Genomic DNA, 27,534 nt, shown 5'->3' with positions numbered 1-27,534 from the left:
TCACAGCAGCGGGGGGACGTCGGGGTCGTCCACGAAGCCCTCAGAGAAGCTGCTTTGACCCGAGGGGGGCGCCGCACCCGTCCTGGATCTGTCCAGAGGACCTTCTGTTGTGCTGCGGCGCCGTACGATGTTGGCCAGGTCCAGGACCGTGTGCTTGCTGGGGTCCACCTCCAGCCTCTCAGGAACATTATTTCTGCTGCTGAAACATCAGGAAGGAGATGAGTCAAGAGCCAAAGACAGTTTTATTAAATTCTCTGATGACTCGAGAATTAAAATCAACTCTGTACGAGTCTGAATCCATGAAGTGACTGAAAGGCTTTGAAAACTTCAGTCAGTTTCACCCCCTGTATGAATTATTAGTCCACGCACTGATCATCACCTAAGACGCAGCTGATAGAGGGCAGTTAGAGGACACTTTAGCACGTGTTTTGGTTGCTAGAGGGCACTTTAGCACACGTTTAGGCTCCTATAGGGCACTTAAGGCCGCGTTTTGGCTCCTGCACGCCACTAAATGCAGGGAAAGGATCCCCCGCACGAGAAAGAGGAAACATCGACGTTTCCAAAACGTCTCGTTTTTAGGGGCTCGGAAACGTCAGAGAAGCGTGGACGAGAGGCGTAAACGAAGCAAAAGAGATGCATTTTTAAAAGGTGGCCACACCTGGTGGATTTCTTTGACAGGTGTAGTGGCGTACGCTCATTAGGAGCATTTTAAGATCACAAAAGAAAAGGGTCAAAATGACAGAAAGGGAAGAACTTCTGTAAATGACCTCACACAGATATTTTATGCGTTTCAGTGAATAGAAGAATAAATAAAACCAAATCCATCCACGGGGACGATGAGGGTCTGTTTCACCACCACAATGTGTTTCCATTAAACCCAATGGATCCTCTGAGCTCATCACATCGTCCCACAACAACAACAACAACAACAACAACAACAACAACAAGGAGGACGAGGACGAGGAGTCCTTCCATTTACCCAAGAATCAATCCATCATGTTTAACCACAGGCCACAGCAATGACTTTCAAATCATCTCTGAGGGTTTTTCTCATTACTGTGTGTGTGTGTGTGTGTGTGTGTGTGTGTGTGTGTGTGTGTGTGTGTGTGTGTGCGTGTGTGTGTGTTTGTGTGTGTGTGTGTGTGTCTGTGTGTGTGTGTGTGTGTGTGTGTGCGTGTGTGTGTGTGTGTGTGAGTGTGTGTGTGTGTGTCTCTCTGTGTGTACGTGTGTTTGTCTCTGTGTGTACGTGTGTGTTTGTGTGAGTGTGTGCGTGTGTGTCTGTGTGTGTGTGTGTGTGTGTGTGTGTGTGTGTGTGTGTGTGTGTGTGTGTATGTGTGTGTCTGTGTGTGTGTGTCTGTGTGTGTGTCTGTGTGTGTATGTGTATGTGTATGTGTGTGTGGGTGTGTGTGTGTGTGTCTCTGTGTGTATGTGTGTGTGTGTGTGTGTGTGTGTGTGTGCGCGTGTGTGTGTGTCTCTGTGTGTACGTGTGTGTGTGTATGTGTGTGTGTGTGTCTCTGTGTGTGTGTGTGTGTATGTGTGTGTGTGTGTGTGTGTCTGTGTGTCTGTGTGTGTGTGTGTGTGTGTGTGTGTGTGTGTGTGTGTGTGTGTGCTCCTATACTTTACAGGTCGTCACGTTTACTTTCACTCATGTTCTGACGATTTAAAGGATTCTTTTCTAAAAGTTAACTTGAATGTTTTACCCAGTTTAATTGTATTTGTTGCACCTTTTTGCTGCTTCTGTTATCACCACGTCTCCACCGTACTCTACGGGGAATAACTTTTGTTATGATTTGACACTGTAAATAAAATTGAATTGGATCGTGGGCTACATAGTATAGGGTATAGTGGTTAGCATTGTCGTCTCACAGCGAGAAGGTTTCAGGTTCGCCCGATGTCAGCTGGGATCGGCTCCAGCCCCCCGCGACCCCGACAGGGACAAGAGGATGAAGATGAATGAATGAATGAATGGGATCGTGTGGGCCGAGTATTCCCGTATGAATATTTTCAGGGGAGCCGTTTCTCTTTTTTGTGTCGTTTATTCCTCACTGAAAAAAATAACTGCACTCAATGTTTTTGTTGGAATAAGTGTATATGACGTAATCTCATATTTACTCCAATTGCCTTTACATATGACCGAACCTCACTTGGTGTGTGTGAACAGCCAATTTGTGTCATGTTGTGTTGCAGGTAGAAGAAATCAGATAAGCGTGACTGTTGATGAGTCACCAAAGAGGACACTGCAGAACATGTTTCAAGGATGGGCAACATGTGCCCCCTCTCCCTTACAGCTGTAACTCATAGAAAGGAAAATGCTGTTAACAAGTATCTGAGGACTTTACCTTAAATTGTGTTCAGTTGATTAGTTTTATGAACACTAACTAACACACTCGTGTTGTAATGATGCTTAAGACAAGGATCCAACCTGACGTCAACAACACTGATCCGTCGCAGAGGGACATTTATTATAATTATAAATATGATTCTGATCGCTGACCAACGCAGTGACAGATCATTCTTGGAGGTTTTTGATGCGTTACTGGTTTGAAAAATGCAGTTTTATTGATAAAAATATCCCCCAGTGCAGTGGTGAGTCTCTTTCGGCCGTATCTCGGCGACAGAAGGTCGTAGAGAGGTGAAAGTTGGTTTCTTTGATGTTTACAGGTTGAATGTTTCACCTCTGAGTGTGTCCGACCTTCAGTTCCTGAGATACGTCACATTATCACAGATATGAGAAGGAAAGGTTTCATCTACAGGAAACTAAAGTAACCACCATATGTTCATTTAATGAGTGTTGTAAAGTTAACGTGCAGTGATTGTAAATCATTTAAACTGTATTTGTGAATACATAATAAAACGTTCTCGTCCTATTCGGTGAATTTACGACATGAATAAAATGTGTAAATATTCAAATGTTTACTTTAAATATTCCAGTTCCCACTGAATTTGAATTTTACTATGAATGTATAAATGATTTAGATCAGTTTAATACATTTGACTGTACCTAAAAATCCTGTTTCCCCCGGCGTGTAAAGGCCTTTAATGATTAAGTGTGTGTAAATATGCTTCAGGTGTCAGTGTGCAGAGCGAGCACCTGCGGCGAGACCTTATTCATGAAATGTGCTGATTTTCCAGAGAGAGTGTGGCAATTAGAATTTTATCTCCTGCAGAGCCGACGAACAGCAGCAGGACGCAGGAGGAGGAGGAGGAGCAGACGCCGCTCCCGACACTTGTTTATGGAGAGGGGAGTAAAGCTGCGGAGGTCTCGCGCTGTACGTACAGAGGACACGCGCTGTACGTACGGAGGACACGCGCTGTATGTACGGAGGACACGCACTGTACGTACGGAGGACACGCGCTGTACGTACGGAGGACACGCGCTGTACGTACGGAGGACACGCGCTGTATGTACGGAGGACACGCGCTGTATGTACGGAGGACACGGGCTGTACGTACGGAGGACACGCGCTGTATGTACGGAGGACACGCGCTGTACGTACGGAGAACACGCGCTGTACGTACGGAGGACACGCGCTGTACGTACGGAGGACACGCGCTGTACGTACGGAGGACACGCGCTGTACGTACGGAAGCCTCGTTCACTGCAGTGAGTTCACTCTGCAGCACCAACATTACCGGCTCCGCGGGACAAAATTAGGGAAGTCATTCAGAGCGTTTTCCTGCTGATGGAGACGGAAGAGGGTCTTTGTTTATAACAGACTGCTCCTGCAGGTGAAGTGTCCTCTGAAGAAGCTGCTGTCGGGGTTTTACAAACACTCAAGTCCCAAAAACACCAACTGGACACAAAGAGAGAGTCTCTGTTCTTTGGATGTGTCAGATTTTATCTGTTGATTGTTGGTTTGTGATGAAAAGAGAGCTGAGGAAGGCAAAGCTCTGGATCTACCGCTCAGTCCTGGTTCCTACCCTCACCTGTGGTCCTGAAAGCTGGGTCAGGACCCAAAGAACCAGGTCCAGGTCAGGACCCAAAGAACCAGGTCCAGGTCCAAGCGTGTGAAATGTGTTTCCTCAGGAGGGGGTCTGGAGTCTCCCTTAGAGAGAGGGGGAGAAGTTCAGCATCCGTGAGGAACTCGGAGTAGAGCCGCTGCTCCTTTGTGTTGAAAGGAGCCAGTTGAGGTGGTTCAGGATCATCTGGTCTGGATGAACCCTGGGCGCCTCCCTAGGGAGGTGTTCCAGGCACGTCCAGCTGGGAGGAGGCCTCGGGGAAGACCCAGGACCAGGTGGAGAGATTAGATCTCCAGTTCGTCATTGAGCCCCTTGTTAAACAGCCGTTTACACAGCATCATTAAACCTGTTTAAGGACAAAAGAACATTCTAGTCTGTGTGTTTAGGTCATATCTCCATGACAACACTGAGGGGGAGGGGCTAGTTTTTATGTTATTGGAGGTTAAAGTTTATGAATAATTAGGGGCGTGGCCTCTTGAGTGACAGCTAGCCTCTGGCCCTCACTTCTCCTCAGAGGTAAAAGTCAGCCAGATGGACGTACGCCCCTCCCCCCCAACGTCACATACATGCCCTTTTTTGGTCAGAGGAAATGAGGCAGAGTCCAACTCTGACAAGATGGAGACTCTCGTAGGCGAGGACGATTGGATCAAGTTAGAGAACGAACCTACGTCTGTTTTTACACAGTCTGTGATCCTTCCTTATTTACTCTGAGTGACTTTTTAAAGATTTAGGAGCTTTTTTAGCGCTTAAATGCTTCGTGAATTAGCTTAAAACGTTGGAAGTCTGACAATTAGGAGTGAGTCACTCCTAAATCAGCAAGTTAGGACCTACTCTGAGCCTGAACATGTTTGTGAATCAGCTCCTGACGACCAATGATCAGTCAGCACTCACACAAAAATATATACTTGTACGGACGATTCAACAGCTGGACTCTTCAGCTCACAGTGAAACAGAGGACAGAGTCGACTCAGAGCGGATGTACGGTCAGAGCTCATGACTGTGTGCAGGCAGAGAGCTGGGCCCGAGCTGTTACGCGCTCTGAGCTCCTGTGAGGTTATCACTCCGCAGTGATGGAGCTGTAATCGTCTGCAGTAACAACATCAGCAGCTTCTGTTCAGTGTCCGCAGCCACCGATCCGCGCAGGATTAGGTCCGGATGTGATTCACTTCTTAGATAAAAACCAGACCAGACGAGTCACGCGGGCTGATGTCATGTTCTGCACGGCGGCATCAGAGACGGGAAGATGCTCGTCTGCAGCGCTCCGACCCCTCCACTGTAACGCTCCGGCTTCAGCTTCTTCCTGATGAAAAACTAAATACTACATTTGTACTGAGACACAATTCTTGAATGCGTTCTTGTTGTGGTGGTTAGCAATGTCGCCTCACAGCGAGAGGGTTCCTGGTTTGAATCCCGGCTGGGCCCTTCTGTGTGGAGTTTGCGTGTTGTCCCCGTGTGTGCGTGGGTTTTCTCCGGGTTCTCCGGTTTCCTCCCACAGTCCAAAGACGTGCAGGTGTTCGGTTCATTGATGACTCTAAATCACCCGTAGGTGTGAATGGTTGTCTGTCTCTGTTCGTCTCTATGTGTCCTGTGATAGACTGGCGTCCTGTCCAGGGTGGACCCCGCCTCACGCCCAATGTCAGCTGGGATCGGCTCCAGCCCCCCACGACCCCGACAGGGACAAGAAGCTGAGACAACCATTCACACCTACGGGTGATTTAGAGTCATCAATGAACCGAACACCTGCACGTCTTTGGACTGTGGGAGGAAACCGGAGAACCCGGAGAAAACCCACGCAGACATGCGGAGAACATGCAAACTCCACACAGAAGGGCCCCAGCAGGGATTCGAACCAGGAACCCTCTCGCTGTGACACGACAGTGCTAACCACCACAAGAAGAGGAGATCTCAGAGTGTGGTGGAAGTTTAGCTCTCGTCGTGGTCACGGGCAGGTGGACGAACCGTCAGCACTTCTCTCTGTGAGATGGATGGAGTCATTAGTGCAGCGCTGCTTCTGCTTCTGCCCTCCGTGGTTACAAAGTCCAAAACGTCTCCCTGTAATAGGTCACCCAGGGCGGAGGAGGAGGCCCGCGGGTCATCATATCTCACAGGTAATGAGGTCTGTGGGCCGTCAACATTATCATCACAGAGAACAACTGCACGCGCTGCATTATTGATAAAGTCATTCGCTGTAAGTTTGGCTGCTGCTGCTGCTGCTGCTGCAGGGGTCGGGGGGGGGGGGGGGGGGGTTGGAGGTCAGGGGTCGGATGGATGAACACCGCCATCATTCTTTTGCAAACAAAGATAATCAAATGAGTCCCGAGGGATTCGATCCCCGGGTCAATTTATGATGATGTGCAGAGATGACTCAGTGTTATTAAGCCTTCACTGCAGAGGTTGTAGGGCCGGCCCCTCGCCCCTCGCCCCCCTGTGGCCTTAAAGAGCTTAAACTAATTACAACGTTTGTAAAACTTTAAGGACAATTAACATTAACTGGCTTCTTTATTTTGATAATTAATGTATTTCACTGTAATGATTTTATTATTTTGAAATGTTTTTCGATTTTTGCATCTTTTGTGCATCTATTTTTAGTCATTTTGCATCTTCTTGTGGTGGTTTTGCATCTATTTTTAGTCATTTTGCATCTTTTGTGCATCTATTTTTAGTCATTTTGCATCTTTTTGTGCTGGTTTTGCATCTATTTTTAGTCATTTTGCATCTTTTTGTGCTGGTTATGCATCTATTTTTAGTCATTTTGCATCTTTTTCTGCTGGTTTTGCATCTATTTTTAGTCATTTTGCATCTTTTTGTGGTGTTTTGCATCTATTTTTAGTAATTTTGCATCTTTTTGTGGTGTTTTGCATCTATTTTTAGTCATTTTGCATCTTTTTTGTGGTGGTTTTGCATCTATTTTTACTCATTTGTCATAAAAAAGACCTTGAATGCCTTCACCGTGCTGCCCCGAGCTAATCACTGTTAGCCACGTCTGGCTGTTAGCATCTCTCTGGATTTCTCCGTTAATAGTTGTTACACTTGTTTTGAGCATCATCAGTGAGTTGATTGATTAATAAATAGAGAATTTATGTTCAAGTTGCAGCTTCGCAGACGTCAGAATTTGCTGGTTACCTTTAAAGGCTTCAGTTACTCTTAAACATCTTTGTGATACTTTCATAGACCTGAGAATTCATTTGCTTTCCTGAAGAACAGAAAAGGCTGATGTTTTGATGACGCCTCTCGCTTTGAAGTGTCTGAACCTCAGTCTGCTGAACTTGTGGATCCTGAAGCTGCAGAAGCTGTAGGTTCACCCTGACCTCTGACCTCTGACCTCTGACAACCACTCCATTATAATCTCAGGCGACCTGAGCTGTGGGCTTTAGATGATGTTTGATACGATCATCACGTAAATCAATTTCAACCCAATCCCGGCCTTGATATCCATTTTCCTCCAGGCCAGAGGCTGAATACAGACTCCGTGGGTGAGCCCGGGGTCGAAGGTCGTCTCTAATCATGTCGTCATGACGCAGTAACTCTGCAGCCGGCGGCGCTGATCGCCCGTCACCTTGACGCGGTGCGGCAGCAGCTTAGCATTTTAACCGAGTGTTTAATTTGAGTGGGAACGGCAGCGGGGCCCTTTACTGTGTTTGATGGGGCCGGCTGAAGGACAACAAGAGCCCCCTGCTCATGAAATGGTAATGAAGCTGATAATGGTGGTGGCGGTGGTGCGGTGACGAGCGTTCCTCTAGGCAGCGAGAGGAAACAGAGCTCATTGGAACAGCACTGCAGAGTAATGTGGTCGTTAAGAGGTGAGGCTGCTCTGCTCCGAGCCGCCGTCATGAGTCATTCAGAGGAACAGGGGCTGAAATCACTCGTGTTACTGTCGAGTCATGAAACACACTTAGTGTCTTACGTGAGATTTGAGTGGTCGACCCAACAGACGACCACGTACCTGTGGGTCGTTTGTACAAGCAAGGAATCACAACACACACTGTCCCGAATACCAGTTTAGAGCTCTGAGCCAAAGCCAAAGGGCTCAAAAAGGCATCTTTTTGGTTTTTGGTTTTGCATCTATTTTGAGTCATTTCGCATCTTTTTGTGGTGGTTTTGCATCTATTTTTAGTCGTTTTGCATCTTTTTGTGGTGGTTTTGCATCTATTTTTAGTCATTTTGCATCTTTTTGAAGAGCAAAAGAGAAACAGGAAGTAGCCGGCTCTGACAGCACAGTGAAGTGCGATCATTTGAGTATTTTCAGGCGAGGAAGTTGCACTTTTCTTGCTTCCTGCTTCACCTCCAACACCACATCCAGTTCTTTTATACATCTGTGCTTCTGACCCGTAACTTTGACGCTATTCAATGCTCTGATCCGGGAACCAAACCCTGCGTGTTGAAAAACAACGCCACAGGGTCCTGACCAGGCGTTCGTGACCGAAGCTCAGACTCCATCTCCTGCTAAAGAAAGATTCAGCCGAGCATCTCCGGTCCCAGTGCGACGCTGCAGCTCTGGTGAAGGTTATCTGCGGTCAGCGTGTGGTCGTTAGCAGAGAGAGAGCGCTATCACCAACGCCGCTGATAAAAAATGAATCATGCAGAGCGTTTAATATACAACAGGACTGTAATTAGGACAACAGGGACCCGATAAGCCAGAGGCGGGTGAATATATGTGGATTCAAGTCAAGGCCAAGCAGCAACGCCACGGCCAACAGAGACCAACGCCACGGCCGACAGAGACCGACGCCACGGCCGACAGAGACCGACGCCACGGCCGACAGAGACCGACGCCACGGCCGACAGAGACCAGCGCCACGGCCAACAGAGACCGACGCCACGGCCGACAGAGACCGACGCCACGGCCGACAGAGACCGACGCCAAGGCCGACAGAGACCGACGCCACGGCCGACAGAGACCGACGCCACGGCCGACAGAGACCGACGCCACGGCCGACAGAGACCGACGCCACGGCCGACAGAGACCGACGCCACGGCCGACAGAGACCGACGCCACGGCCGACAGAGACCGACGCCACGGCCGACAGAGACCGACGCCACGGCCGACAGAGACCGACGCCACGGCCAACAGAGACCAACACCACGGCCAACAGAGACCAACGCCACGGCCAACAGAGACCGACGCCACGGCCGACAGAGACCGACGCCACGGCCGACAGAGACAGACGCCACGGCCGACAGAGACCGACGCCACGGCCGACAGAGACCGACGCCACGGCCGACAGAGACCGACGCCACGGCCGACAGAGACCGACGCCACGGCCTACAGAGACCGACGCCACGGCCGACAGAGACCGACGCCACGGCCTCTTACACCGACAGAAACACACTTATGAGTGCACCTGTTGTTGTGAATTGTGGAAGTGTCTGGCTTACGTCAATCTAACTAAGGGCGCCCTCCCACTGTGCCTCCGTCCCGTGCCCCGTGCTTTAGGGTCCTTGTCCCCCCCTCCAGGCCCGTTTGTACTCACACTACCTGGGCCTCGGAGAATGCTTCTTGCTGCCTATACGTCATCACGCCGTAACACGTCACACGCATTGATGACGTCATGGCGATGCGTGGCTTTGTTTCCAGATCTTTCCGTAGACCTCGGAGTTTTTGTGCGTCTTGTCGACTGTTTTTGAATCTTTTCATCGACCAAATCTGCAGTAAACACTCCACCTCCGCATCACACCAACGTGAACCTTTCACCGCCATTGTTTGAAATGTCCGCGCATGGCCCCTCCTTCTTTTTTCTACGTCCCAACAGGCGCACAGGAAATGACCTCAGAACCGCCGTAGGCCTCGTGCTCGTACACGTGTGCACGCTCGTGCTCGTACACGTGCAAACGTGCTTTACTAAAGCCCACCTCTCCTAAACGGGCCGTGGACGGCAAGCGTGCCGCTCCTAGACGTGGTACGGTTGCACTCACACTGGTCAAAGGAACCAGACTTTAGCTGTGAGACGTGCTGGGGCACGGGACGGAGGAACAGTGGGAGTGCGCTAGAAAGTGTAATTCAGGCGCAAAATCATCCCGTGGTCTTTTACGGCACGTTTTGACTTTAAGGACGAAAGCGTCTTTACCTTTGATTGTCGTCAGGCGAGCTGCTGCTTCTGCTTTGAGACCCTCGGAGCCGACGCTGGACGGTCTTTGTCACTTTGATTTCACCTTCAGCCTGAAAAAGACACATCAGAGGAGAGAAGGCGTTCAGTCGTCTCCTGCACCGTCGCTGAACTGTTTCCTGTTGCTCTGCTGCAGCGTGAGTGCGTCAGAGGCCGTACGCAGCATTAACAGCAGAAGCGCTGACTCAGCAGCAGCAGCACCTGCGTCTCTTTACAGACGCCGTAAAGAACTCGTCATTAAACGTCACAGGAAACACAAACACGCCAAAGTCCATCAGGAGAGTTTGTTTTTACAGCGTTTAGAATCAAAAAAGGTTTATTTCAAGGAGAACGATCAGGCAACAGAAGGTGACGGTTAAGTTTAGTCACTAAAGGAGACGGTTAAGTTTAGACACTAAAGGAGACGGTTAAGTTTAGTCTCTAAAGGAGACGGTTAAGTTTAGACACTAAAGGTGACGGTTAAGTTTAAACGACTAAAGGTGACGGTTAAGTTTAAACGACTAAAGGAGACGGTTAAGTTTAGACGACTAAAGGAGACGGTTAAGTTTAAACGACTAAAGGAGACGGTTAAGTTTAGTCACAATAGGAGACGGTTAAGTTTAGTCTCTAAAGGTGACGGTTAAGTTTAGACGACTAAAGGAGACGGTTAAGTTTAGTCACAATAGGAGACGGTTAAGTTTAGTCTCTAAAGGTGACGGTTAAGTTTAGACGACTAAAGGAGACGGTTAAGTTTAGACAACAAAAGGTGACGGTTAAGTTTAGACGACTAAAGGAGACGGTTAAGTTTAGACGACTAAAGGAGACGGTTAAGTTAAGACGACTAAAGGAGACCGTTAAGTTTAGACGACTAAAGGAGACGGTTAAGTTTAGACGACTAAAGGAGACGGTTAAGTTTAGAGGACTAAAGGAGACGGTTAAGTTTAGACACCTAAAGGTGACTGTTAAGTTTAGAGGACTAAAGGAGACGGTTAAGTTAAGACGACAGAAGGAGACTGGACGTACCCGGGGCATGGTGAGGACCAGCTGTCCCGTGGTCTGGGACCTCTGAGCCGTGGAGCTGTCGGGCTTCACTTCAGCCGGCAGGACGATCTGAAATATCTGCAGAGTAAATTATTCATAAGTTTAATTAGAGAGATTAATGTGCTGATCCGGCCCCGGCGCTGCCCCCGTGTGTCAGGTGACTTTAATCATCGGCCGGTCTTTTTATAGCAACACTTTCCAGAAAAGACGTGGGAGTGCGACCAGAATAGCTGCGACCGAGAGCAGCAGCCATCAATCCCCAGAGAGAGACCCTGGGGAACCAGAAGGACCCGCGAGGAGCAACAACGGGTGTCAAATGAGACTTTTTCAGTTTTCAATCTGCTTTTTATTTGATATCAGGGGGAATTTAGGGGAAACCTCTCAAACAGCAGGCAGAGAAGGAAAACGCCGTCCTCCTGCTGTCCGTTCCCTCCACTCCTCTACATGAGGAGTCTTAAAGGCCTGCGTTGATGTATCACTGCGTAAATCACACCCCCTGTCCAATCAGGCTGACCCCTGGCATCGAACAAGCATCCGTAAATACAGAAGCAGCTTGGAGTGGAGCCAGGACATTCAGGACTCCGGACCTGCAGCCTCTGTGCTTCGAAATCGTTTGCTCAAAAGGTGGAAACAGGAAATGGCTGAGGCCCAAACTGCTGTTTAATCAGGCTTAAAGGTTGATGTGCGCTACCTGGGTGCAGCTGAGTACAACAGGGCAGACTGGGCCACATTCCCTTTCCCGGGCCACATTAACCAGCTCTAACTGGGGGATCCTGAGGCGTTCCCAGGCCAGTGTGGAGATCTAATCTCTCCACCTGGTCCTGGGTCTTCCCCGAGGCCTCCTCCCAGCTGGACGTGCCTGGAACACCTCCCTAGGGAGGCGCCCAGGGTTCATCCTTACCAGATGATCCTGAACCACCTCAACTGGCTCCTTTCAACGCAAAGGAGCAGCGGCTCTACTCCGAGTTCCTCACGGATGCTGAACTTCTCCCCCTCTCTCTAAGGGAGACTCCAGACCCCCTCCTGAGGAAACACATTTCACACGCTTGGACCTGGACCTGGTTCTTTGGGTCCTGACCTGGACCTGGTTCTTCGGGTCCTGACCCAGCTTTCATGACCACAGGTGAGGGTAGGAACCAGGACTGAGCGGTAGATCCAGAGCTTTGCCTTCCTCAGCTCTCTTTTCGTCCCAACAGTGATCCACAGCTTTAAGATCAGAAACAAGGTTGTGGTTTCTCTTAGTTCTAGTCGTCGTCTTAGTCTTTTGGGACCCATCCACGAGCCCAAACCTCCTCCCTACATCCAGTTCATCGCTCTTTCCTCGTCCCCTGGTTTCCTTTGTTTCTCTGTTTGTAATTGCTACAGTATTTAAAGCTTTACTCTTCATGGTTATCTGTTGGAACAGTGAACGAGGACAGCCTGAGCTCGTCGTCAGATAGCCGATGGCTTCTGGGTTCATGATGACACGCAGAACTGAACTGGGCCTCCCTTAACAATAAAGCTGTCAGACTTCAGGAACACCTGACACCAGATAAATATTGAATCTCAGTCTGCTGGCGAGTATGTAATTTATTCTAGCGTCGACACTATGGCGGATCAGATCTGGATTAACCGGAGAAAGAGAAGTTCACAGCAGGGGAATGACTTTGCAGCAGGTGTAATAAACTCTCTCCGTGAATGTAACAGAGTGTCAGAGTGTGAAACACGTTTGATGATTCAGCAGCTTCTCACGGCCTTTTATTAGCTCTAAATCGGACTCTTCATCCATCACACTTCTCTCTGCTTCCGACTCAGCAGCAGCAGCATCATCCTGTAACCACACAAGTCAGTCCGTGCTGTTGACACATCAGCGTATAGGTGAGGATGAAAGAGGAAGATCGAGGCTGATGAAGAGGACGTATGAGCTGCTTTGGTTTTACCACCTATTAAACTTTTAGCACTGTAAAGGTGCGTTGAGACTGAACGCTAATTTTGGAGCTCCTTGTATAGTTAAAGGACAGAAATGATGTGGCGTGGATGCAGACGGAAGCAAGTTAAGATGTGTTTCAACTTAAACAAACAAACAGAAATCACGCTTATCACACAGCAGCTTTGTAAAAGTGCCAGAGACAAAGAGGAAAAAGGAGAGAAAGTGGCTGAAAATAAGAATTTAGAACTGGAGGTTCTGGTAAGTTTCTGGTGACTCTGTCTAACAGCTACAAACGTGAGTCAGGACATTGGTTGTTTCTGGTGAAACCATAGCGCCTGTCTCTTTAAGACCTCTTCCCCAAAAACCAGGTTTCATCATTGGGGTTTGGGAGGTTCGTTGGGATCGTTGGGTTCATGAGGTTCTTTGGGTTCATTGGGTTGTTGAGGTTGGTTGGGTTGGTTGGGTTTGGGAGGTTCATGGGGTTTGTGAAGTTTGTTGGGTTTGGGAGGTTCGTTGGGTTCTTTGGGTTGGTGAGGTTGGTGGGGTTTGTAGGGTTCATGGGGTTTGTTGGGTTTGGGAGGTTGGCTTTGTGAGGTTGGTTGGGTTCTTTGGGTTCTTTGGGTTGGTGAGGTTCATGGGGTTTGTTGGGTTGGTTGGGTTGAGGAGGTTCTTTGGGTTGGTGAGGTTGGTGGGGTTTGTAGGGTTCATGGGGTTTGTTGGGTTTGGGAGGTTGGCTTTGTGAGGTTGGTTGGGTTCGTTGGGGTTCTTTGGGTTCGTTGGGTTGGTTGGGTTGAGGAGGTTCTTTGGGTTGGTGAGGTTGGTTGGGTTCATTGGTTTTGTTGGGTTCTTTGGTTTCGTTGGGGTTCTTTGGGTTCGTTGGGGTTCTTTGGGTTGGTGAGGCAGTGAGTCTCACTGGGTGCCCATGATTTGCAGAAGGCTGCGTGGACCTCAAATTTATGCAAATGAAGAGCAGGCAACTCAGTGCCTACTCTCTCGCAAACTCGCCGTCACAGTACCGGAAGCATTGCCGGCCTTCTGTTCGTAATTGCTACAGTATTTAAAGCTTTACTTTTTATGGTTAGATGTTGGAACAGTGAATGAGGACAGCCTGAGCGCATCGTCAGCTAACCCATTGGATCTGAGTTCATGACGACACGCGTCATGATGACCTGTCAGACTTCAGGAAATGCACACCTGACACCAGACAGACATTGAATGGGAAGTGGGGAAATGACAGTCCTGGTGGACACATTCCATTAATATTTTTAAAACAGTGTGTAAGTCTCAGTGAAATATAAAGAGGATTTTAACTCAGGTAATATTCATACTGGTGTAGATGAGGGCTTTGCCCTGAATCCCCAAAGTGTCTGGATGAATAAATGTCGCAGTGCCCTTGAGCAAGGACCTGACAGCAGCAGTCTGTGGTTAAACTGGCCGCCTTCCAGTATCAATGTAGAGCCTGGAGCTCTGAGGACCTTTCCTGAGAGACTTTCTGTTTACCGGGCTGGATGTGGCCCAAAGGAGCCACGCTTCCTCTCCCTCACTCTGTGGAGGCCTGCATCAGAAATGCATCGGCACAAACTCACTGTAAATATCTTTATGGTGGGAAAAGATCCAGAGAAACAGTGTGACCTTTAAACTTTACGATGCGTGTCTGAGTCTCGGCTGCTGCCCTTTAGGATGTCAGAAACTCTGAATGATGCAGTGGTTGTTACCTTTCCTTTGACGTTGGCTCTGGCGAACGTTGGCTGAACATCCACGTCGATCAGCGACGTGTCCATGTGTCTGTGAGGGAAAGAGGAGTTGTTTATAAAAAGAGACTCTAGTCGACACGCAGCAGCCTGAAGCCCCTTTCATACACGCAGGAGCCTGAAGCCTCTTTCACACACGCAACGCAACCAGGAACTTAGACGTTACCGCAGGAGCTGGAACGCAAATGTCGGAATTAGTCGGACTAGACATCGAACCCACTTTACCCTGCTAGCTCCAGAGGACAAGGTCTGTGTGATGTCTGAGCTCGGGCGAACGTTTCTATAATGACAAAAACAAAGCTGCGATGGTGAAAATGTCTGACTGGAGGGATTCAGCCGAAATCATCAGACGCATCCGAGGAACGACGGTAGACTCTGTGGTTTATGACCAAATTACGAACTGGCAACGTGAGCGTGGTGTCTTGTCCTGCCTCCTGCACGCTCTACATGAGGGATGTCATCATATGAAATATAGATATCCCGATTATGAATGCCAGAAAGGGCTCGATGATTCTCTCCAACATGACCTTTTTTCTTGAAAGATTCCAACTTTTTTCCTCAAAATATTACAACTTTTTTAGTCACAATCTCCCGACATACTAAATGCTGCACGCTCAACATTTAAGGAGCTTTTTTGGTCGGTAGAAGGCTGAATGTCAGTTCCCTCTGACACTTTTACAGCTCTTCAGACACAAAACAAACACACACACATGCATGTGTAACTGGCCAGTTATGTGTTCACAGGACAACAATGTAGGACTCAGGACACCAGTTATCGTAGCCACTATTCTTGGCTGTAAACTGTGACGTGATGTCGCCACTCCTCGCATCGATTCAGAGTTCAAATGTCGAGACTTTAAAAGATGTTTTTTTGATGTTTCTTCCACTCATTTCCATCAGTGATCTGATGTGATGTGACTGCAGCCCTGCATCAGTCAAATTAACTGTGTGCTGACACACAAAGTTCATTGAAAGGCCGGTTCTCAGTGGCTTTAAAGGAGCTTGAAATGTAGAAAATACAGTGTACACTGTGATGAATCAGCAACATGGTTTAAAAAGCCCATTAAATATGAAGTGAAGCTGTTGTTTGGTACCTGAACACCTGCAGGTGTAAGACAATCGTGTTGTTGTCTTCGTCTTCGGTGAGAGAGAAGTCCAGTCTGTAAAAGCACACACACACACACACACACACACACACACACACAGGAAGTAAGTTTACTTAACCGCACAGCTACAAACTCTGTTAAACAACAACAAAGCGTCTGATTTACTGAATAACACTGTTCCTGAAACGATACAATCATTATGATGCATTTCAAATGTTTGGAATCTAATTAATCACTAAATTAAAGCAACAGATGCAATTAAATCGCAAAGCAAACGAGTCAGCAGCTGCTTGATCACATCTGGACCATCGCGCCAAACGTGCCAGGCGTTAGATGCAACCGTACCACGCCTTGGAGCGGCACGCTTGCCGTCCACGGCCCGTTTGGGAGAGGTGGGCTTTAGTAAAGCACGTTTGCACGTGTACGAGCACGAGCGTGCGCACGTGTACGAGCACGAGCGTGCGCACGTGTACAAGCACGAGGCCTACGGCGGTTCTGAGGTCATTTCCTGTGCGCCTGTTGGGACGTAGAAAAAAGAAGGAGGGACCATGCGCGGACATTTCAAACAATGGCGGTGAAAGGTTCACGTTGGTGTGATGCGGAGGTGGAGTGTTTACTGCAGATTTGGTCGATGAAAAGATTCAAAAACAGTCGACAAGACGCACAAAAACTCCGAGGTCTACGGAAAGATCTGGAAACAAAGCCACGCATCGCCATGACGCCATCAATGCGTGTGACGTGTTACGGCGTGATGACGTATAGGCAGCAAGAAGCATTCTCCGAGGCCCAGGTAGTGTGAGTACAAACGGGCCTGGAGGGGGGGACAAGGACCCTAAAGCACGGGGCACGGGACGGAGGAACAGTGGGAGGGCGCTTCGTGCATCTGTGTGAACGCTCTGTGACGTTACGGAGACCTTCCCCTCTTCAACAGACACTTCCCTTCCATTGCTTGACCTGTAACTCCCGTACAATCCTCCTTCAGTGGCACTTTTTTTCCACTTCTGCTTAAAATATAGAATTTTACAATAAAATCTAAATATCCGGACATTAAATATAATCTACAGCCTCCGTTCTCCGACAGCTCGACCAAATTCATCCAATAAAAACATTTTCTTACACTAAATATTGAGTTTGCGCCGCATCAATCTGCAGCAGATGCCTTCAGAAGCCACACGTGATGTGAAATATTACAGTTATTATGAGTGTTATCGCCGTGGTAACGCCACACTGCCCCGTCCTCCTGCTCATGTGAAGCCATGGATCACGTCCAGGATACGATCTTGACCCGAGAGTGTCCTCAGCTCAGATCACAAATTAAATCAGCCGCGTTTTAAAGCCTCGACCCCGCGGCCTCGCTCAGGATGTGAACCTGGATAATGGAGGGAGACCGGGGTGGTCCACACACATCAGACCCCCCCCCCCTTCCCCTTCCCCCGTTCAATACCAGTAAAAAGCGATGGCTGCTAATGAAGCAATCACACAGGAGCTGGGTGCTTTCGCTCGCCTCGCCGTGTGAGCAGCAGGACGTAATGGAGGGTCTCAAACAAAAGGCATTGCGGTTATGAGGAACAGTGGAGCCGTGACCTGCTTTTACACAAACAACAGCTGAAGCAGCTGATTGAGTGTGTGTCGCTGCTCCGGCCGACAGAACGAGAACCAATTATGTTGTTTCCTGCTGCGCTCGATCAGTGGATCGCTCCATTTCCCGCGCAGTCAATCCCACTGAACCACCGAACCACTGAACCACCGCGACGTGACAAAGCTACGGAGGTGAGGAGGTTCTCAGGTACTGGACCGCAGGAGGACGACCAACGCCACACAGGAAACAGGAAGTGTACACGGATACAGAGTTTAGTCACTAAAGGAGACGGTTAAGTTTAGACGACTAAAGGAGACGGTTAAGTTTAGACGACTAAAGGAGACGGTTAAGTTTAGACGACTAAAGGAGACGGTTAAGTTTAGACGACTAAAGGAGACGGTTAAGTTTAGTCACTAAAGGAGACGGTTAAGTTTAGACGACTAAAGGAGACGGTTAAGTTTAGTCACTAAAGGAGACGGTTAAGTTTAGACACTAAAGGAGACGGTTAAGTTTAGACGACTAAAGGAGACGGTTCAGTTTAGTCACTAAAGGAGACGGTTAAGTTTAGACGACTAAAGGAGACGGTTAAGTTTAGACGACTAAAGGAGACGGTTAAGTTTAGTCACTAAAGGAGACGGTTAAGTTAAGTCACTAAAGGAGACGGTTAAGTTTAGACACTAAAGGAGACGGTTAAGTTTAGACGACTAAAGGAGACGGTTCAGTTTAGTCACTAAAGGAGACGGTTAAGTTTAGACAACTAAAGGAGACGGTTAAGTTCAGACGACTAAAGGAGACGGTTAAGTTTAGTCACTAAAGGAGACGGTTAAGTTTAGACACTAAAGGAGACGGTTAAGTTTAGACACTAAAGGAGACAGTTCAGTTTAGTCACTAAAGGAGACGGTTAAGTTTAGACAACTAAAGGAGACGGTTAAGTTCAGACGACTAAAGGAGACGGTTAAGTTTAGTCACTAAAGGAGACGGTTAAGTTTAGACACTAAAGGAGACGGTTAAGTTTAGACACTAAAGGAGACGGTTAAGTTTAGTCACTAAAGGAGACGGTTAAGTTTAGACCACTATAGGTGACTGTTAAGTTTTTCCTTCACATGATTAAAAGTGTCTCTGTTTACTTCGGCTCGTTGACGTTCATGACTCGTCCGTCAGCAGTGATCAGCGTCCTCGGGGCCTTCGGCTTCTTCTCTTTCTGCCTGCAGGGAAACAGCAAAGCATGAGTACAGACTGTGTGTGTGTGTGTGTGTGTGTGTGTGTGTGTGTGTGTGTGTGTGTGTGTGTGTGTGTGTGTGTGTGTGTGTGTGTGTGTGTGTGTGTGTGGTTTAGGACCCATTTTAAATGCAGCAGTAGGGCAGCTGTGACCGGAGAACAGGCAAGCAAACGGACGCTCCACATACACCGCGTCCGTCTATTAAGCCCAGTGAGCAGCAGATGAGTGTGAGCGTTTAGCGCTGTGCGGAGGCCGAGGAGAGGAGGGGGAGTGTGGCAGCGCGTTTGAAGAGCCTTCAATCTGCTGGACTCACGCTGCGGTGGGCTGCAGAGAGACCTGTGATGAGTTTAAGTGGAGAAGTGGAGCCGCGCAGTCGGACGAGCCGCTAACACTTCCTGGGTTTAAAAGCCCAATCACTACCGTGGTCATCCACGTGAGAGTGACAGTCACACAGTGAAGCAGACGGCAGCTGACTTACCAAACTGTTACAGCTCGGTGTACACTGAGGGCGCACTCCCACTGTGCCTCCGTACCGTTCCCCAGCACGTTTCCAGGCTATAGTCTGGTTCCTTTGACCAGTGTGAGTGCAACCGTACCGCGTCTAGGAGCGGCACGCAAACAAAGCCACGCATCGCCATGACGTCATCAATGCGTGTGACGTGTTACGGCGTGATGGCGTATAGGCAGCAAGAAGCATTCTCCGAGGCCCAGGTAGTGTGAGTACAAACGGGCCTGGAGGGGGGGGCAAGGACCCTAAAGCACGGGACACGGGACGGAGGAACAGTGGGAGGGCGCCCTGAGAGACAAAGAGTCCGTTTATCACTTTGTAACGGCTGCATTGAGATACTCAACGCCACCATTTAACGTTTATATTTCTATGAATAAATTACAAAGACGTTATTGTCTGTTTCTCTTGATTCAGCTGCACCAAAAACTGAATTTTTAAACCTTAAAGTGTAATTCCGGTGTAAAATCACCCCATGGTCTTCTCCTTTGTCGGACAGTCGGACGTGGCTAACAGTGATTAGCTCGGGGCAGCACGGTGAAGGCATTCAAAGGTCTTTTTTAACCACTAATGCTGCTGAAAATAACAGCAAACCTCTGCAGCAGCATGAGAAGAGTCCCTACACACACAACAAAGCACCAATGGGCTCCTTCCACTGTAATGGACTTTACTATGAGAGGAGCTGGTGCAGGGGCCAGTAGGTAAGTCTTTAAAACACTCTTTAATAAACTCTGGCTTCACTAACTACGCTGTTAGATCTTTGTTGTGTGTGTAGGGACTCTTCTCATGCTGCTGCAGAGGGTTGTGAATGGTGAATGAGGCCCAGTGTTGTTCATCCGAGCGATGACGCTGTCGTGGTGGAACAACAGTTCACTAACACACTTCCTGTTGGCTTCTTCTCTGGTTTTCACCCGTCTGTGATTGGATCTGTTAGCAGCCAGTTGGGTTTAATGGAGCAGGACTCTGGAGTCCATTTCTTCCAGAGATTTCATCCATTTGGCTGATATCGTGTGAGTGGGGGTGAGACAGAGGGCATCAGACCAGAAGGATCCGGTTCATCACTTCAAACACCTTCTTTCCTCCATTTCTCCCTGAGACGGTCGACTTGTCAAAGTCACAGTGAAGCTCTCCGCTCCATAAAATCCTCTTCTGGAACTTCTTTTTTAAAATTTTACTCCGAAGGGGGTGTGACGGGGCGTCCATCAAAGTCTTGGAGACATCAGAGGTGACAGTCCAGAGCTGAGGGCGATGCGTTCAGACAGCGTTCAGTTAGAAGAGTCCAACTCTGTCTGCAGAGAGGTCTGAATGCTCGGCTTTATCTACACGACCACGACCACGACCACGGCCACTACCACGACCACAGCCACGACCACGACCACGGCCACCGGACACTCTCAGGCTACAGGACACACCTGCTGCACAGCCTGTGTCAAAGTCGAGCATGTGAGACCGCCTTCAAACGCACGTCGGCCCGGAATAAAAGCAGCTTTCCTGTTCATTTCAGTGGAGCCAGTTCTTCAATGACGTTCAGCAAAACGGTTTAACGTATCCTACACAAGAAAGTGCACACACTGTGCCTCCGTCCCGTGCCCAAACACCATCCCGACTAAAGTCTGGTTCCTTTGACCAGTGTGAGTGCAACTGTACCACGTCTAGGAGCGGCACGCTTGCCGTCCACGGCCGTTTGGGAGAGGTGGGCTTTAGTAAAGCACGTTTGCACGTGTACGAGCACGAGCGTGCGCACGTGTACGAGCACGAGGCCTACGGCGGTTCTGAGGTCATTTCCTGTGCACCTGTTGGGACGTAGAAAAAAGAAGGAGGGACCATGCGCGGACATTTCAAACAATGGCGGTGAAAGGTTCACGTTGGTGTGATGCGGAGGTGGAGTGTTTACTGCAGATTTGGTCGATGAAAAGATTCAAAAACAGTCGACAAGACGCACAAAAACTCCGAGGTCTACGGAAAGATCTGGAAACAAAGCCACGCATCGCCATGACGTCATCAAGGCGTGTGACGTGTTACGGCGTGATGATGATGATGATCAGTGCGTCTGATCCTCCACCGTATCAGAGTGTTGCTCCTTTAAATGCTTTGGTTTAACTTTATTCTTTGTCATCAGTCGTGTTTTACAGCAGGAGCCTCGACGTCTTCACTTAAACATTCAGCAACATGCTGCGTGTGATCACATGCAGAGAAGCCTTGGTGCTAATCTCCACCCGTCCATCTCCTCCACGCACATCAATCAAGTGCGTCCGTTCATCAGCCTTCTGTCAGCGTTCCTCTGCTGCGTCCGCAGGTGCAGGTGAACGCGCTGCAGCAGCTCGTTATCGCCCAGAGCAGCCTTTAAAGACCTTATCACAGACTCCAGCTCAGGAGCAGGAAATTCATCTTTCCTGACACTCCTGTGACTGCGTGCATCAAGCCAGCGCGCTCCGACAGCCGCGTGCAGGGGGACGATAAACACGGCGACGCCACATCAGCCCGGCTTCACGCTTGGACGGCGTGCAGGCCGGGGATGTTTCAGTAATATGGATTAAGAAGAGGGCTGTCACACTGGGCTCCTACACACATATCTGACGTCTCATCAAGAGGAAAACGTTCTTTTATCCTCATAAGTGAGTTTTTACGGCCGTTTCACTTCTGCAGGTTTGTCACGTGTTGCACGTTGTTCTAAATCCTTTCACTGAGACACGGACTCGAGTCAGAGCCGCCTCGCTGCGCTGACTCGGCCTTTCTTTACGCTAGACTACAGATTCTGAACTACGTTAAACGGTTATAATGTAATAAAGAAAAGAAAAATGAATAAAGAGCGAAACAGCAACTGAAACAAGAAGAATTTGTGCAATTTTAACTAAATAAAGTGCAAAACGTGAAGCATTGTTGCATTTTCTTGTAGTTTTGCATCTATTTTTAGTCATTTTGCATCTTTTTGTGGTGGTTTTGCATCTATTTTTAGTCATTTTGCATCTTTTTGTGGTGGTTTTGCATCTATTTTTAGTCATTTTGCATCTATTTTTAGTCATTTTGCATCTTTTGTGCTGGTTTTGCATCTATTTTTAGTCATTTTGCATCTATTTTTAGTCATTTTGCATCTTTTTGTGGTGGTTTTGCATCTAATTTTAGTCATTTTGCATCTTTTTGTGTTGGTTTTGCATCTATTTTTAGTAATTTTGCATCTTTTTGTGGTGGTTTCGCATCTATTTTTAGAAATTCTTATCTCATCATTTAAATGGAAATAGTCAAAGTCCCTCAAAGTTGTCCTTTACAGTTCTTGAGTAAATGTTGTTTCAGATGGAGACAAACTTCGTCCTCTCGTCCAGCTGTAACACACCTGAACCACAGCGTCAGTGGATCACTCAGGATCATCGGCATCGAGCGCTGCGTTCGTCACAGGCGCATGAACACCACGTGGGGAGTGAATCCTCAGTGAGCCGCTGAACCTGCTCCCTCCTGCAGTCACAGCACAGCTCGTTCTCTGCTGGACACTTCTCATTAACCCGGCGGATGAACCCGGACGCCACGTCCTTCCTGCTAATTCTCGTGTCAGAACCTGATATTTATGCCTGGTTCTGACTTTATGTGAACCGATGTTTCTCTCTGATCCTGTGCTGAACACTAATCACTCCCACCTGCAGCCATGTGGTCAATGAAGCGACTGACAGACGGATCTGTCCCCTCTGTGATTGGTCCAGAGGGCAGCACACGTGTCATCGTCTCAGCGTCAGTGTTGTGAGAAATGTCGGCTCAGCACTTTTGGTATGTTTCCTCAGGTTTTGGGAAACACGGCAGCGTTCAGAGACGTTTGACCATCGCAGCTTTGTCTCGTTCCTGCTCCCAAAGTCCAGTTCAAGCACGTTTCAAGCGTTTCCAGGTGCATTTTAAAGCGTTTCCAGCACCTTTGAGCTGCGGTAACTGACCTGTTAGGGGCGGCAGTGGCTCAGTCCATGGGTGACTCAGCTGGGAATTCAAATCAGATGACAAGAGGAGTCACGAGGGGAGGCTGCAGAATCCGTAGGGTCGCCGGTTCGAGTCCCTGTGTGAACTTCATCTCCTGGGCACTGCCGAGGTGCTGTTGAGCAAGGCACCGAACCCCCAACTGCTCGGGGCGCCAGAGTGAAAAAATTGAATCAATAAAGGCCTCCTCCTCCTCCTCCTCCGCTATGATCATTTCACACATCACCTCGGTCTAACAAGTTACAGGCAACCAACTCAATCTTGGTTTGCTTGACTATTTAGCCTACCGCACCGTTGTGATGAACAGAGAGCTGAGGAAGGCAAAGCTCTGGATCTACCCTCAGTCCTGGTTCCTACCCTCACCTGTGGTCATGAAAGCTGGGTCAGGACCCAAAGAACCAGGTCCAGGTCAGGACCCAAAGAACCAGGTCCAGGTCAGGACCCAAAGAACCAGGTCCAGGTCAGGACCCAAAGAACCAGGTCCAGGTCCAGGACCCATAGAACCAGGTCCAGGTCCAAGCGTCTGAAATGTGTTTCCTCAGGAGGGGGTCTGGAGTCTCCCTTAGAGAGAGGGGGAGAAGTTCAGCATCCGTGAGGAACTCGGAGTAGAGCCGCTGCTCCTTTGCGTTGAAAGGAGCCAGTTGAGGTGGTTCAGGATCATCTGGTAAGGATGAACCCTGGGCGCCTCCCTAGGGAGGTGTTCCAGGCACGTCCAGCTGGGAGGAGGCCTCGGGGAAGACCCAGGACCAGGTGGAGAGATTAGATCTCCACACTGGCCTGGGAACGCCTCAGGATCCCCCAGTTAGAGCTGGTTAATGTGGCCCGGGAAAGGGAAGTTTGGGGTCCCCTGCTGGAGCTGCTGCCCCTGAGACCCGACCCCGGATAAGAGGCTGAAGATGAGATGTTTCAAAAATGTGTCTCCTGTCTGTACTCAGACTCCTGTAACCGAAGTTTAAAACACTTTATTAATAACATTTGAATTTCAGCAGAAGCTGATCTCACTCCGTTCTGTTTCCACACTTTTACAAACATCAGTGACAGAAGGCTGTTTCTCGCTCTGCACACCTGCAGTCCTGACCCCCGAGAACGTTTCAAACCCTTCTTTATCACGACTGATGCTCGTCCAGCTGCAGCTAACGCAGGAGGACAGCGGCGACCTCAGCAGCGGCTTCTCTGTCTATATGTGTTACCTAAGGTTGAGAGGGTTTAAGAGCAGAGCTGCGTCTGAAGGCTTCCTGTCCACTCATCATGAGTCAGTCCGCTGTGTGACGGCTGGTGCTGCAGCGCCACCCAGTGGACCAAACTACAACACTGTGGTTATTCTTTTATAGTAAAGAGGGAGGAATTTAGCATCTTTTTGTGCTGGTTTTGCATCTATTTTTAGTCATTTTGCATCTTTTTGTGATGGTTTTGCATCTATTTTTAGTCATTTTGTATCTTTTTGTGCTGGTTTTGCATCTATTTTTAGTCATTTTGCATCTTTTTGTGGTGGTTTTGCATCTATTTTTAGTCATTTTGTATCTTTTTGTGCTGGTTTTGCATCTATTTTTAGTCATTTTGCATCTTTTTGTGGTGGTTTTGCATCTATTTTTAGTCATTTTGCATCTTTTTGTGGTGGTTTTGCATCTATTTTTAGACATTTTGCATCTTTTTGTGGTGGTTTTGCATCTATTTTTAGTCATTTAGCATCTTTTTGTGCTGGTTTTGCATCTATTTTTAGTCATTTTGCATCTTTTTGTGCTGGTTTTGCATCTGTTTTTAGTCATTTTCTATCTTTTTGTGCTGATTTTGCATCTATTTTTAGTCATTTTGCATCTTTTTGTGGTGGTTTTGCATCTTTTTTTAGTCATTTAGCATCTTTTTGTGCTGGTTTTGCATCTATTTTTAGTCATTTTGCATCTTTTTGTGCTGGTTTTGCATCTGTTTTTAGTCATTTTCTATCTTTTTGTGCTGATTTTGCATCTATTTTTAGTCATTTTGCATCTTTTTGTGCTGGTTTTGCATCTATTTTTAGTCATTTTACATCTTTTTGTGCTGGTTTTGCATCTATTTTTAGTAATTTTGCATCTTTTTGTGCTGGTTTTGCATCTATTTTTAGTCATTTTGCATCTTTTTGTGCTGGTTTTGCATCTTTTTGTAGTCATTTTACATCTTTTTGTGCTGGTTTTGCATCTATTTTTAGTCATTTTGCATCTTTTTGTGCTGGTTTTGCATCTATTTTTAGTCATTTTGCATCTTTTTGTGGTGGTTTTGCATCTATTTTTAGTCATTTTGCATCTTTTTGTGCTAGTTTTGCATCTATTTTTAGTAATTTTGCATCTTTTTGTGGTGGTTTTGCATCTTTTTTTAGTCATTTAGCATCTTTTTGTGGTGGTTTTGCATCTATTTTTAGTCATTTTGCATCTTTTTGTGGTGGTTTTGCATCTATTTTTAGTCATTTTGTATCTTTTTGTGGTGGTTTTGCATCTATTTTTAGTCATTTTGCATCTTTTTGTGGTGGTTTTGCATCTATTTTTAGTCATTTTGCATCTTTTTGTGATGGTTTTGCATCTATTTTTAGTCATTTTGCATCTTTTTCTGGTGGTTTTGCATCTATTTTTAGTCATTTAGCATCTTTTTGTGCTGGTTTTGCATCTATTTTTAGTCATTTTGCATCTTTTTGTGCTGGATTGCATCTGTTTTTAGTCATTTTCTATCTTTTTGTGCTGATTTTGCATCTATTTTTAGTCATTTTGCATCTTTTTGTGGTGGTTTTGCATCTTTTTTTAGTCATTTAGCATCTTTTTGTGCTGGTTTTGCATCTATTTTTAGTCATTTTGCATCTTTTTGTGCTGGTTTTGCATCTGTTTTTAGTCATTTTCTATCTTTTTGTGCTGATTTTGCATCTATTTTTAGTCATTTTGCATCTTTTTGTGGTGGTTTTGCATCTTTTTTTAGTCATTTAGCATCTTTTTGTGCTGGTTTTGCATCTATTTTTAGTCATTTTACATCTTTTTGTGCTGGTTTTGCATCTATTTTTAGTCATTTTGCATCTTTTTGTGCTGGTTTTGCATCTATTTTTAGTCATTTTGCATCTTTTTGTGGTGGTTTTGCATCTATTTTTAGTCATTTTGCATCTTTTTGTGGTGGTTTTGCATCTATTTTTAGTCATTTTGCATCTTTTTGTGGTGGTTTTGCATCTTTTTTTAGTCATTTAGCATCTTTTTGTGCTGGTTTTGCATCTATTTTTAGTCATTTTGCATCTTTTTGTGGTGGTTTTGCATCTTTTTTTAGTCATTTAGCATCTTTTTGTGCTGGTTTTGCATCTATTTTTAGTCATTTTGCATCTTTTTGTGGTGGTTTTGCATCTGTTTTTAGTCATTTTCTATCTTTTTGTGCTTATTTTGCATCTATTTTTAGTCATTTTGCATCTTTTTGTGGTGGTTTTGCATCTTTTTTTAGTCATTTAGCATCTTTTTGTGGTGGTTTTGCATCTATTTTTAGTCATTTTGCATCTTTTTGTGCTGGTTTTGCATCTATTTTTAGTCATTTTGCATCTTTTTGTGCTGGTTTTGCATCTTTTTTTAGTCATTTTGCATCTTTTTGTGCTGGTTTTGCATCTATTTTTAGTCATTTTGCATCTTTTTGTGCTGGTTTTGCATCTATTTTTAGTCATTTTGCATCTTTTTGTGGTGGTTTTGCACCTATTTTTAGTCATTTTGCATCTTTTTGTGCTGGTTTTGCATCTATTTTTAGTCATTTTGCTTCTTTTTGTGCTGGTTTTGCATCTTTTGCTGTTTTGACCCAAGAGCTTTTGTTTTTTTCCAACTCAATGACAAATGCTGATTATTAACGTCTTTCTGTTTTGAGGTTAGATGTAAAAACCAGACACTGAGTCAAACTCCCCGGCCAATAAAGCTGATTCTGGGCACCAAACTCAGTTTTTATGAATGAACTGAAAGGAGAGGTAGAACCGTGGAAACAAAGGGAGATTAAAAAGTCCGGCCTTACTTCTCCTCGGCCTTCCTCTTCTCCTCCAGGTGGCGGTGAGCCTCCAGACGAGACTCAGGGGTGAATGAACACGGCGTGTGCCAGAACTCCTTCTCCCGCTGCTCTTCGTCCTGGTCAGGGCTCATCGTGTTCTGCTCCTGGTTCTCCTGGTTCTCCTCCAACACTGAACTACAGAGACAGAAAGCATTCAGTCACTTTAACACCTCAGATGTCAGGAGCGTTTCACTTTTATGTCTGCAGGTCAGTGTGTGACGCTCCATGAGGCATATGAATCCAGACTCGTTTTAAAGTGTCAGTCCGGCCAGAAACGGACCCACGGTCTTTTTCGGGGGGAGAAGGAGGGGGGACAAGTACCCTAAAGCCCAGGTCACGGGACGGACGGACAGTGGGAGGGCGCCCTCAGACCTCCATGTCTCATGAAAACGAGACAGTGGTGA

The 27,534-nt window shown here is 47.2% G+C and overlaps 1 protein-coding gene across 1 annotated transcript in view; it reads right to left on the bottom strand.

Moving 5' to 3' along the window:
* dnaaf11 (dynein axonemal assembly factor 11) overlaps positions 1-27,534 on the bottom strand; it is a gene marked incomplete at its 3' end in the record, with an annotated part of 46,491 nt that continues 18,957 nt past the window's right edge. Inside the window, exons 8-14 of the mRNA XM_083928565.1 lie at positions 27,098-27,265; positions 18,557-18,634; positions 15,839-15,904; positions 14,709-14,778; positions 11,067-11,162; positions 10,026-10,117; positions 1-199 (exon numbers count right to left, since the gene is read on the bottom strand). Of these exons, the coding sequence (XP_083784691.1) occupies positions 1-199; positions 10,026-10,117; positions 11,067-11,162; positions 14,709-14,778; positions 15,839-15,904; positions 18,557-18,634; positions 27,098-27,265 (769 nt within the window). The remainder of the gene's footprint in view (positions 200-10,025; positions 10,118-11,066; positions 11,163-14,708; positions 14,779-15,838; positions 15,905-18,556; positions 18,635-27,097; positions 27,266-27,534) is intronic.

Source organism: Echiichthys vipera (genome assembly GCF_963691815.1).
Source record: "Echiichthys vipera genome assembly, chromosome: 15".
NCBI classification, from domain to species: domain Eukaryota; kingdom Metazoa; phylum Chordata; class Actinopteri; order Perciformes; family Trachinidae; genus Echiichthys; species Echiichthys vipera.
Note: the sequence above shows the minus strand (reverse complement) of the source record. Positions and strands in the feature narration are given on the sequence as shown.